The 13,513-nt window shown below is 41.0% G+C and overlaps 1 protein-coding gene across 1 annotated transcript in view; it reads right to left on the reverse strand.

Moving 5' to 3' along the window:
• Positions 1–13,513, reverse strand: part of SEMA6A (semaphorin 6A) — a 113,899-nt gene that overhangs the window by 37,230 nt on the left and 63,156 nt on the right. Inside the window, exons 7-12 of the mRNA XM_082497617.1 lie at positions 12,201–12,291; positions 9,118–9,237; positions 7,962–8,050; positions 6,835–7,052; positions 3,855–3,986; positions 859–1,014 (exon numbers count right to left, since the gene is read on the reverse strand). Of these exons, the coding sequence (XP_082353743.1) occupies positions 859–1,014; positions 3,855–3,986; positions 6,835–7,052; positions 7,962–8,050; positions 9,118–9,237; positions 12,201–12,291 (806 nt within the window). The remainder of the gene's footprint in view (positions 1–858; positions 1,015–3,854; positions 3,987–6,834; positions 7,053–7,961; positions 8,051–9,117; positions 9,238–12,200; positions 12,292–13,513) is intronic.

Genomic DNA, 13,513 nt, shown 5'->3' on the forward strand with positions numbered 1-13,513 from the left:
AGAACGAGTACTGGTCATTGGTACCAGTCACCTGGTACTGGCGATCAAAGGAAAGCACTCTGCAGAGCTTGCTGCTCTCGTCTTTAGTTAGAAGTACAGAACCTGATATAAAAATCTGACAGAAGACACATCAGTGAAACTAAGTCAGACCCTTCCAGAGCTAAACACTGCCCAGCACAAAACTCTACCCTTGTATGGAGGAAGAGAGGAAAATGCAGCAAAAGTTAGTCACCTTATTCTGCTCACAACAGGAGTGTAGATAAGTAGTATAGTGACCACAGCAGAGAGTGGGAATGTATTTTGGTACGAAGGGGATGGTGTATTTGAGGCTTGCTGCTTTATGAGTCTATTCAAATCTCTTCATTATTATTTTCCTCTTGTTGCCATAGAAAGTATACAAATTGTGTGATTACTTCTGCCTGTACGCTTCTGTAAGCATTAAAACATACCAGTACATATCCCGACAGACATCTCCATATCCTGTGAACATATCCTGGCAGACATGTTTGTATCCTGTGTACATATCCCTGGCCAGTCTGCTGATCCTTGCCCAAAATTTTCTACAGAGCTGTCTCAAATACGGACCCATAAGCCAACAGGCGGGTCAACCTTCTCTGCACAGCATTTCCTCCAAGATCCGGTTTCAGCACAGCGTGGTTGGAAAGGTCTGAAGTTTTTTCCTATCTTGAAAGCTGTTCAGGGAGTTCTGCAGCATCTGCTCAGTGCTGCCATCATTCCTAGCTGGATTCATGCCCAGCATACCAAGGATGTTTACAGAGTTTGAGAGTATTCTGAGCAAGATTATTAGCACAAATTGACAGCTATGATGAGGACAAGATTCCACTTGGAGGTACATACCTGACCATCGTTCTCAGGAACCAGGGTCGATTGACAATGGAAGGTACAGCCTCATCCATGAGTGGATGTGTTTTGATGAAGTTCAGAGTATCATCTGGGAACTCATTGGAGGTTACATATTTTTCTAATGATGTAGAGCCAGCACAGCAACCGGGCCTAAATAAAACAAGAGGTAAAGCCAGAACACTTATTTGATGCCTAGTGCAAATCTTCTTTTGTAATGAGGCCCTCAGTGAAATCTGATGTGCATTATAAGGGTTTAAATGGAGGACTGAGAAGTCTGGCGGAACCTGTTTGGCCCCTCAGGGGAGGCCTAAAATTCTGCTTTATCCTCCACTCAAAAGGATGTAACATGTCACCTAAAAGCACAACGACATTTTTTCAGCAGGAGTATGACACACACAGTTTCTAGTTCATCCACTCACATGAAACATAGTCACTGCATGTGTGCCTTTGGCTTGATGCTGCCCACTGGCACAGGTGCTTTCTGATCTGTAGCTTGTCTAGTTGACTGATCTTTCCTGGAATAAAAGTAGTCCCTAACATACAGAAGGAAGTTGATTTTTTTAGCTTGTGTGAAAGAATGCTGCTTTCAGTCCTGTCTGGTAGAAAGCGGACTATTGGAGAAGACAACCCAGCAAGCATCCATGTAAACATGGGTTTTACCCTTGCTTTAATTTGGATGAGAGAATTTAGGTATGGTAGCACATTGAGACTTTCCCTGAAATGTTGTCTAATTGTTCTTCAACAACTTAAATGCAAATCTGCTTGCCCTATTCCTAAAATCTACCCTGCTCCTCAGAGATAACTTAACCTTCCTTCCTGGATGGGTCATTGCTACACAGGAAGCAGCAAAATGCTTTGCCTGTTATTAATATTTTATGGGTTATTTTCTCCAACAAAAAGTCCATTTGATCCCATTTCCTACAGCATTATGATTCTTCAAGCCTTTAGGCCACTGTGAGTTGGGAAGATGAAAGATGGACCACTCACTCATAAACACACTGCAGTGTCCAATTTTCATGTGCTCTGACATGGGAAGAGCCACCGACATCAGTGGAGTAATGCCAACTCAAACAAAATATAGTGCTGGACCTCTCATAGCTGTCGCTTAGATTTAGATAAATATTCAAACCTAGGTAACTAAATGCTATGTAGGAAGGTAGCATCAACTGTAGGGGACTAGCTGGGTCAATGAGTCTGGTCCCACACAGCTGTACAATGAACACTACATGCAGAGACTGTGTGCTCTGCCTCTCTGTATCCAAAATATTTTGGTTGTCTTGTAACTGCGTATAGAATTGGCAATAGGGGGAGAGAAGGAGAAACCAAGGGCATTACCGGTTTCCTAGGTCCTTGCAAGGGCACTGATTTGTGAGGTGACATTCTCAGAGAACTCTAGGGAGCAGCCTATGCTTTCTGGCACTGTGGCACTAGGGTTTCTGTATATCTAAGCTGGAGGCCTGTTTCCTCCTAAATCCTAATCACATGATTGGATTAATCCTGCTTTAATCTCAAAACTAGTTTAATCGAGTAAACATAAAGCCGAGTAAACCCTGCTGTGCACCTCGGCCAAAAAAGGAAGTGAGGCCCCTGAAAGGCTCTGGTATGTTTCTGAGAAATGTTAGGATCAGTAGGAGCACTAACGTTTCTGCACCATACTGAGATATGCAAATAAAAATCACCTTATTTCAAAGGTGTCTTGTGCCTCTCATGCATTGTAACATAAGTTAGAAGTAATGGTTATTTCTGTTAAGCAGACTGATGGCCAAATGTTATGTGAAACAATGTTCACCCATTCAGTTCACATTATCTCCTGCTGCCTTAGAGGGAGCAGTATTATCCCATCTTCATCATAACTGTTAGCCTGCTATTGGCCCATCCCATAAACTCATAATGCAACTTTCTCTTCTTCCTTCCCACTGAAAGAGAAGATTCCTCCTTCTCATTTCACTCTTTCCTGCCAATGCCCTCTGTCTGAGTAAGTTCCAGACACAGGAGCCCTTGTGCAGCCTTGCACTACCAAGGCAGCCCATCATGTCAACGAGTTGTTGTTAACATGGCAAAAAGGAGAAGAAAATCCAGCAACAGTGCTAGCAGGTGCTTTACTAAGGCTCAGAGCGAAAACAGACACAGGATTTACTGGATTTTCCAGTCACCTTCAGGCTCTTCTCTTGAGTGACAACTTCAGAATAAAGACAGCACAGCAATACTATACTCAGCAACTTTAAAACGTGATGGGCCAAACTGGGATTTAGGCAGAAGGTCAGTTACCACCACAAAGCTTCACATGCATTTTTCTTTTGAAGTTATATAAGATACCACAAGCAACGTAAACCATACATTTTAGTGGTAGAGCTCGACTGAGATAAATGAATTTACTTTATCTACGTTCATATCATAGTCTCAGAGAAAAATGCCACTAGTGTAAATGAGTTTACAAGTGGCTGTCAACAGCAACTTGTACGAAACAGGCATTGTAGGAAATACCAATAGAGTGTAATAGAGGAGCCGCATGCAAACAGGAGGGAGGTGGAAGAAGGGAAAAAAACTTGTAGGAGGAATGAGGTAAACTGAACCTCCATTTTGATGGAATGCTGCTTTTTTCTCCATATGATGCATCCTCTGTGGCACATAAATTGCATGTTAACTGCAGAACAGCAAACTGCAGAACTGGTGCAGGCTTTGTAACGAGATATATCCATTACTGAACCGATTTGCAACAGGTGCATAACTCATACCACTCTTAAGTGATAAATTATTCCGACCAAGTGGATCTGACGCTGGTCTGATTTATGTTACACAAATCTTGTTTAAGTGGAAAAACTCTCACTTGCATACCTTAGATCCCAACGCAACTCAACTTCTATTTTAGTGTTACAACACGTATCGTCAATCGTATCTGCACCTTACAAGGCTATTCAAATTATCACACCACCCACCCCGCCCTGTTCTGCATACAGGAACAGAACAGTATCACTACACATGAAACATACCTGGGCTTGGGCACTCGTTCGTCAGGAACTGGTGTCCATGTGGAGTCTGGAGACTTTTGTTCTTTGAATCTCCCAGTAAATACATTGGCGATGTCAAGCATGTCATAGGCACAGACTGCAGAGCCAGGGATGCTGCAAAGTGACATTTCCCAGAAATTGTTACTCATTCTGCAGTTATGCATAAAATCTTGAGTGAAAAACATGCTGTATAGAAGTCTTCCTGTCACAGGCTACCCAATCCTGAACTCTGTAACCTCTGAGCATTGACAGGAAAAGCCAGTCCTGTGGAAAAGCCTGAAATACACCAATCAGCAGACAGCTCCTGCCAGCACAATTAGTTTCAAAGCCTCCATAGAAAGAAGTAATTGCAATAATCTTGAAGAAGGGAAAGAATCTGGGAAACTCTGGGTACTGCTGGTGATGCACTAATAGCCAGTCTCATTCAGAGCCCATTATTTGGAAACTTAAGTTCTTGTAAGTCACAACAGCTCTCGGTATTAATTCTCACAGTCCCCGTCATGCCTCAGAAATACAGTGCAGGCAGTTCAGAAGCTGGTGCTGATCAAACTGGGAGCATGCTGCAATGTGCCATTGACCTGGCATTTACACGTTATTACTCCATCCTCCCACAGCCTGATTTCCACCAAGTTTTCCCAACGGAAAGGAGTTAACTATGCTCAGGAATTTGCTTAACTCAATGAGGTGTAAAGAGCTTATAGAAGCAAATTCAGTTTTATTTTTAGATTATAAAGCTGTAAATTTCAACATTTTGATTATTTGCATGTAACTGCACGATAACATTGTCTAAACGTAATTATATCCTTACGTACATACTTTCTGAAAGGCTTAGGGGTTTCCCATGGTCAGTCACTTGGAAGCATGAATTATTCATTTATCCGCCTTTCCTTTTTTTACACATGAACTACTGTATTTGTGTCTGACTTTCACTGCTTGATTTTATCAGGTAAATAGCACGAACCCAGCTGGCTGAGGCTTTCAATCTTGCTTTTAGGTTATTATACACCAAAGAAAAAATGTAAGAACTATAATACTGTTAACAAAGAATAAAACTAAACTCATAAAGGTATATAAATTGATAGAAAAATAACTGTTTGAATATTAAAAGGTTTCAAAACGCTTATTCCTGAAGGAAACAATAAGCAGGGAGACAGTATTAGTCTTACTTTGATCTCCACAGATTGTGTTTTTATATGGTAGGAAACTTCAAAGCTCTATATTAACGTGATACTACACAGCAAGAATTTTAAATGGGGGCAGCCCCACGTATGTTGATGTAAGAGTTGGTCAAGGGTATATCTGGCCACACACAGGACCTCACCCTAAAAGACACCTCAAGGCCCACTCCTGGTAGAAGATTTTGCACTCAGCTGAATTAAGCCCTAAAGAAAAAACAACCCTAAAATCTTGAGGTGTGCTATACTGATCTAAAAGCGCTGAGAACTATGTTCAACACATAACTACATAGTGATGGAGGGATCGCTCCTTTACTCTTGAGGATGGAAGTTTGCAGGTCCACAGTGTGATAAAGCCGTAAGGACGGAGTACTGTGGGTCACAGCCAAGCCATCTCCCAACCACTGGACTAAAACCCATCACCAGCTCCTACCCTGGGGTGACCTCAGGTTAGACTGGGGAATCTCTTCCAGCTCACTCTAGGGGGAAGCTTTGTTCCAGAGATCAAATATATTTGTTGCAGCTTTTCCTCAGTGGAGGAGGAATGAGAGATGTGTCTACGTCAGAGGTACGTCTGCAAATGAGATGCCTCCAAACCTAGGCACCTCCCTGTCCTCTTCAACGTCTGGCAAAAACTGGGGCCTATAAAGTCGTACCTTGATTTTAACACCAAGTACTTTGATTTTAAAATGCAAGGTTTAAGGAAAAGTGTTATTCATGCCGCACTACAGGAAATACTAGCAGAGCAGGACAACAATCTCAGTTTTGAGACAATCTCAAGATACAGCCAATTTTCTGACGCTAAATCTGTGTTTGTTCACTTGTTTTCATTAAGCCAGTTTGCATAAAAAGTTATCATCTTAATTGAAGCCTGTATTCCCTATTGGTGGCATAATTATTCCATTGCAGTTCCTATCGTTTCAATGTCAAAAGCAGCAATTATACATTACAGGCCTGGGCTTACTCTCATTTGAAGTCAGTTCTGTGCATGACCTCACTGAGCTCAGGCTTTGACAAGAGGTGGTGAGTGTACAGCAAAACCAGATGAATTTCAGTAACAAAGTTCCCCTTTCAGCTTAAACGTTACTCTGTGAAACAGCAATATATTTTTTAATTAGAAAGCTACTATTTTTTAAACTTCTCTGGGAGACCTCAATAATTAGATACAGTTACTCTTCTAATAACTTCTGGAGAAACGTGTTATAATGTGTAATGGTAATAAATTCTTTCCAGATGAACAGATGGTTTTGGAAAACCACGCGAACAATGAAATACAGGTGTTCTGGGGACCCTCCTCCCCAGCCAGCAGGACACTTTAAGATCTTGGCTCTCCCAGGAGAAAATGCAAGAGTCAGTGGGGATGCATGAAATAAAGGGAAGGAGTCCTAAAGTGGTTCTTTGGGGGTTTAGATGGAAACATGACAGATCCAGTCCTTTCTCTGTGAGAAAAAAAAATATCGTATTTTCTCTTTGGAATAACATTCCGCAAGTCACACGCTGCAAAACTTCTCGGTGGCCAGTCTGAATTATTTCCATGTAAAGAAAAGTAAGTCCAAGGAATGGGTCCAGACAGTAAACGGCTGAAAGCTGCTCTAAATTATCAGATATAAAATGCAGTAAGCAATACCAGGGTATCTTAAAGTGAAACACAAACTATCAGGAAGCCCATGGTACATAATAATTACATTGTATGAGCAATCAGTTCTACCTTCATAAAGTAAAAAGAAACTGCAGTGAAAGGCAAAACATAAAGGAAATAGAAGGTAAAAGGTTATTGCGCCTATTACCTATTATATGGAGTGGAGAAGGTTGCTAAAACAACATCCCGGCCATTGAAATGGATAACATCTGTAACTGCCTGCAGTATGTTAAAGTAGAAGTGTGAATCACCAGGAACTGAGCAGTTCAAACGAGCCTTGAGAAAGGAAGTCCACTGTTTTTCCAGCACTCTCTGAGATCCTCCCATGTCATTTTTGCAAACCTGAGCCACCCTTGGGAAAACTACCTGGAAGGAGTAGAGCAAAAAAAAAAAAAAGGGAGAAAATGAAATGTCTATTTGAACTTAAAGACTTCACTGGAATTCTGCTTTTAAAACATTTGGAATAACACAGCAAGGTGCTTAATTTAATCCCACGTTTCCATAATCTGTAACAAATAAGAAACAGAGAAAAATTCAGCTTTGGAAGAGTGTGCTATAAAAGATAAGGCTGTGGCATTTACTATACAGCCATAAATCCTCCAGGAGATCTGTTCTCAACCCATATAAAACTCATTTCCATACAGACTGCTTAGCTTTCTATTTTCCCAAACAAAAGCACATTTTATATTCACAATCCCTGCAACCCACGCTGCCTGCTCTGACTCTTGTGTTTTCAGCACTTAAAAACTATGCAAATCTTGCTGGGTTTTTATTCCTGCCCTCCACCTTTGTGACCTTGGTCAGCTTTTCTGACTGCTTAGTCAGAAAGCTATTGTATTGTGAAATTAGCAAAAACACAGAAAGTGTTTAATTATTCTTTGCAGAATGGCAGAGCACAAAATTTCTGCCCCTGTTTACTCAGCACTCCGATTCAGATTTCTTTCTTTCTCCCTGCTTTGGAATCCATTTTTAACTATCACCTACTACACTGAACTAACTACATTTGCCTTGTGCTTTTTATGATTTGAGAAAAGAGATTCCAGCATACACCATCACCGTAAGAAACCACCCTGTTTCCTTTTAAGACAGTGCAATGTTTCACTCCAACCAACCTTTTGGCTTGAGCGATAGGAATCTTCTCAAAATGATGACCTTGTCATCATGATTTATGGTTCTCATTTCAAGGTCACTCCTAGCAGCACCGGTCCAAGAATAGCATATGTTTTCCTCCTCCTGAATCTGACAAAGTCATTCAAGGCCATGTTCTGCCCTTACCTTTCCCATGCTGTTGTACTCCACTGCTATTTCCCGGAAGAAGAAGTAAATGTAATTGCCATAGTCCACTGCCTGGACGAAGTATGGTTCTAGAAAAAAAAAAAAAAAAAAAGAAGACATCCTCTTTCGGCACCATGTACAGCATATACCATGCAAAGAGAAGCCAAATACATTCACACTAAACATCCGAAGGTGAAATGCCCACATTAGGCAAACTTGGTCACTTTTCAGAACTAGCAACATCACCACAGCAGAAGAATCACTGTCTGGGGACAGGATAGCTGGGAACAAGTCTGTGCAGCACCACTGCAAGGCAGTTAAGTGTTTGCCACTAATAGGTCTGCCCTGCGTGGAGTACCAGCAAAGGTAAAGAGGCAATATATAATGGTACGCCTGAGGGGCCCAAGCAGTGCTCTTTATGGCATACAGGCTGTGTGTGGAGGGAATAACAAACCATTTAACTGTTTCTGCCCACACGTGTCTGTAGCAGCAAGCGAAGTGGGACAGCTAAAGTCGACACCTGGCAAAACATTTCTGCATGCAGAAAAAGACTTCAAACTATGGCTTTGCTCACTGTTAAAATCACTCCAAACGCTAACTATTCATAACGCCTACGTGAAGCTAAACAGCACCGATCTTAACAATGAGGGCATTTAGAGCACAGAAATTGCCTAATTCAATGGCAGCTGTACGGTCCCTAAGAATCATAAAAGAAAGGCTTTGTGCAATATTCCTATGATTTTATTTTCATTGATGAATCTTAATGTTACAGGACCAACCCTCTACACTTCGTGAAGCCTTGACCGATACCTAACACAGTCCTGGGGCAGGAGTATTTTCAAACACAGCCCAAGCACACAGAGCCCTGCAAGTTCCAGCCTTCACATCCAACAGCTGTAAACTGATGGCTTTCAGCTTGGAAAGCTCGCTGGAATATATATTCTGATCTACCATGCTCACAGTTTCCGTCAGGTCCAGTAACTTGGGGTCAGGAGAAGAGGGAAAGAGATATACAGATCAGTGTTAAGTAAGAGCTGTAATTTAGTTCCTTCTTTCTGCCAGAAAGTGTTGGTGAAATGAAATGACAGAGAGGTCTGTCAGGAATCCAAGACTCTCATCAGAGATGCTGCTTTTTTCGGTTTGTTTGTTTATCTACCTTTCAACCACTTTGAGTCATGTTTAACTGTCCGCAGAGTTGGGCTGTCTCCAAGGCTCCGGTATATGACTGCATCTATTGCAAGGAAGTCGGTCACTGTGGCAGAATACAGCTTTCCCTCTGGGGAGAAAGGAAAGAAGAGGGGAGGAGCATTAGAAATAATATAATTGCTTTCTCTCTTCAGTCAAATGAGATGGGCAAATGAAATCATCACAATCTCCTTAGGAACACTGAAAAAAATCCAGTTAAGTAAATGGGACTGAGCACTGAACAAGCAAGTCACCAGCTTTCAGAACAGTAATTTCAGAGGGATGCTGTGGGAGAAGAAACCTTATGGAGCAATTCTTCTCCAGTTTAGGTAGGTCATACTGAACTACCCTATTCAATTTCCCTGCACATGTCTTTGGTTCAGTGCTCATAAATTCTGCCTACATATATGAGCAAAATAAATATGGGGAAGCTGCAACAGAACTGTTAGTTTTAAGTGGGAGGGCAAACCAGACAGGTCTTAGGGACTGTTAGCTAATTGGCACTTATGCAAATTTCTCCCTTTGAGAGCACTTCTCCTCTGCCAAAGATCACTAGCAAAAAATTAAATAGTGTGCAGGGAGCCCAGGCGAAACAGAGATGCAAAGAGATGGAGGAGGATTGCCTATCTATGTTTCTTCTCTAAAATGCATTTTAGGCATTTCCCACATGAATTATGTATTCCTTTCTCTTAGAGAACCAGAGGACAAGCGATAAGAAAGGGTCTACAAAATGGCAGCCCAAGGACAACCAAAAGATGCAAAACTATCAGGAGGCAAAAGCATGAGCTCAACAACATTTTAAAATGATATTGGTTGTCTAATCTGTTTGCAGGTCATGGTAACTGCACAGGGCTGTTTTCATGTGTGAGACAGATCTTGGAACATGATGTCTGGTAGGAGCACAAGCATCATGGCAGGAGGATGGCAACTTGTGTCTCTGTTGTGTCTACATAAAAATCAGAATGACCAACATCCCTTTTCACAGAAATTATCTCGGTATTGGGCCTTGAAGGCACCAGCACTGAGGGACATACTCAGGACAAAGCAGAGAGGCTTCTATTGCCCAAGCTCTCCTCATTGCACTTACAGGCAATGTTTAATTTGAGCTCAGGATTTAAAAATCAGACTGCTTTTTATTAGCAGGACTGCAGTCTTTTTTCTGAGGCCCACAATTCCCATCATTATTTGGCTATTTAAAAATGGTCTTTTTTTCTTAGCAAAACCAGAAAAAAATAATTACAAAAAAAGCAGATACTAAAACCAATTTTAAAATAGAATAAAAAGCTGAATTGTTTAGATATGGATGTCTGAACTCATGTTAATACAATCACACATTTATTTTCTTTCCTGCCAAGTTCCTGAAGACCATGTGACCAATTACAATTCTCACACATCAGCTGTAATAGCTACAGGCTGAAAAAAGAGCCATATTCATGTAAGTGCACCCAACAGACTCAGATGAGCTGGATTAGTGCCCCAAACTGCTCTGAAACTGCTTTTCACTCTGAAAAGTTATCATGGGTATCAATACATATGGCATATCAAACAGCGATTTTCTGAAGCTAGCAGATTTACAGGATATATTCTACAAGAATTTATTTGAACCGTATTAAATTTATTCTGAATCATCATGAAAGAGTATAATAATTTCTATAAATATTTTTTTTTTATTTTCAAATAATGCGAGGATTTCTTTAGTGACAGAGTGAGAATCATCTTACCAAACTTCAGCTGCATGCAAGGTAACTGTTTACATTAAGTTGGTCATAAACGCTTTCTTGGCCAGTACAGTGAGAACAGCCCTTCTTAAAGGTCATTCAGATTACCCTAAGGATATGGAATCCAAGACACATGGGATAAATCTTTCTCTGAAGGTGTCTCTCTCTTTCCATGTTTTATGAATTACCTGCTACAATCAGGGAATTTCTACTTTATGTTCTTTCGACTGTAATTAAGAAATTACACACTACCACCATCCTCATCACCATTATTTTTGAAACAAAAGGACCCATTTAATTAAACTATAAAGAATAAAAAAACCCAATAAATAAATTGCAGACTGCTATAAAATCCCTCCTTTGTGAGGCAGATGATGCCACCTCAAACACAGCAGTGCTTAATACAACCCTTTGGCCTCAGACTCAGTTAAGAGTAGCTGAATTACTTGCACACTCTTAATCTTCAGAGGAATAGCTGAAGTATTTCCAGGTGAGTACACAGACTCTGCTTTCAAGCATGACACCTGCTGAAGAGGACTGCCATTATCATGGGTGACTTCTGTATTATCTTTACCACGTATTTTACAGCCAAATCTAAGAAAATATCATCAGGGTTCACACTAAGAGAAGTTCAATAAAGAAACAATTTAATCAGGAATTCATGAAGAAATGTACAAAAATACCACACAATCAACAGTCCAAATAGACCCCATTAATATGCACTCATTTTTTTAACTATTGTAGTAGAAATCAGAGTTAACTGTATTCTGCTGCATGCACAATCATTGTTAACCAACACACTTCTTTCTTCCCTTTGTCTACAACAGCTGGTTAACACCACATTGAGATGTTTTCTGCTTTAAAATAAAATCACCTTCCCTTTCCTTCTAGATGTAGAAAAGGGCACATCACAGCATGTTCCCTAACTTCCTTTCATTATGAAGGTTACCTTAAGCTTAGAGTTGTTGAAGAGCATATCCTGCCTGCTCCTCATTAAAGTTCACACAAGCCTTGACTTTCCTTGACTTTCGCAGAAGCTGGATGCAGCCAGAAATGGTGCCTCACACTGGTCTGGCATCATATTATCATGAATCCAGGAAATACTGACACATTGAACCAGGAAACTGAGGCTTCAGGCAATGTCTATGATAGTGAAGATAATCCCGAAGAAGGGAAGACTTCCATGCTAGCGATTTCCTTATGCCCCCTGTTTTTAGTTATTATACACTCCCTTTGCCATCTTTTAGATTTTGGCATTCTGGACTCAAGAGACATAGCAATATGGCAAGCCTGGGCTGCAGGACAGAAAGCACAAGGTTTATCTCCATCACTTTACCTGCAAACAATGCAACGTTGGCATGCTTTGCATCATATGGGCACCTGGCCATTCCACTGAATTCATCTCCCAGGAACTCCAGGGTATCCATCTGAAAAACGAAAGGGAGCTCCTCAGATAAAGAAACAAAACTTCTTACCCAGCGTGAGGCTTATGACATTGTTTCTTCTTTTCTGGGTAGGGAGGAAGGTCCTTTCTCTAACTGTGCTCCTGACTATGAACTAAAAACCTAACAAAAATCACGGTGTTAAATAAAATCAGCCTGAAGAGACCGCATCCAATAAGTCAGGCATTCTTTTGGAGCTAATCACTCTTACCCCGACACATTTTACAAAAGTCTTCAGTCTATATTTTATCTGTACACAAGCTTCCTGTTGAACTCTAGCAGGCTATGTGGTCTGTGGTTCTGGCAGGGATTCAAAATTTATCCTCAACAGTGAACCAACAGAAGCGCTCTTATGCATAGAAAAGGCTGCAAGCCACAGTAGTCAGAAGAAACAACACTAGGACAATTATCTGTGTGTGCATTTTTCTCCTTAAAGTCCGGAGATCCTTCTGCTCTAGTCTCAACAGTGGTGCTCTCTTCCTTGATTTGCATACTTAGAAGGATGCTCTCCAAGTCTTACTGCATCAGTTGAGTCTGTGTCACGGAGAAATCCTCTTACCATCAGGCAAGAATTAATCTGTGCAGGAATTGTAAAATCTGAGGCTTAAGTGTAACTCCTGGGAAATAAATTCACCCCGGGCACTGATAATGATACAAATATACAGATCAACTTTACGCTAAGTTCAAGAGGGTTTAGTGAGCAATGGGGGAAAGGTACAGCTCTTATCTCTTTAAGATTCTTATACTACCGTATTTTGGGAATAAGAATCTTTCTAGCATATTCAAGTACCTTGAGCAGCTCATACTGTATAAATCATATACAGTACAATTCAAAGTGCATGAAAAATAACCCACTCAGCACCATCAACTACTCCAATCAACTTCTAGCTCATATGTTACAGCACCCAAGTCCTCCAGCGGACGATATTTCATCATTTGTTTTCTGTCATGTATCCTTTCTGTCAAAATCCACTCTGAAAGGGAATTAGTTGTGTTTACTCAGGGGTTGAAAAGCATTTCACGTGATAGCAAGAGGAAACGAGTTACAGTCCTGAGCAACTCTCCCTGCACGGAGCCCCACACTTCCATGGGCAGTGTGGAGGGACAGCCCCGCTTTCTGTTTGGCGCATCTCTGCTGCTCTCTCTGTACAATGCAGAAATACATGGAGGAAAAGGCAGGGCAGGTGTTGGAGAGACCTTCTGCTGA

This window comes from Vanellus vanellus, assembly GCF_965231255.1.
Source record: "Vanellus vanellus genome assembly, chromosome: Z".
Taxonomy (NCBI): domain Eukaryota; kingdom Metazoa; phylum Chordata; class Aves; order Charadriiformes; family Charadriidae; genus Vanellus; species Vanellus vanellus.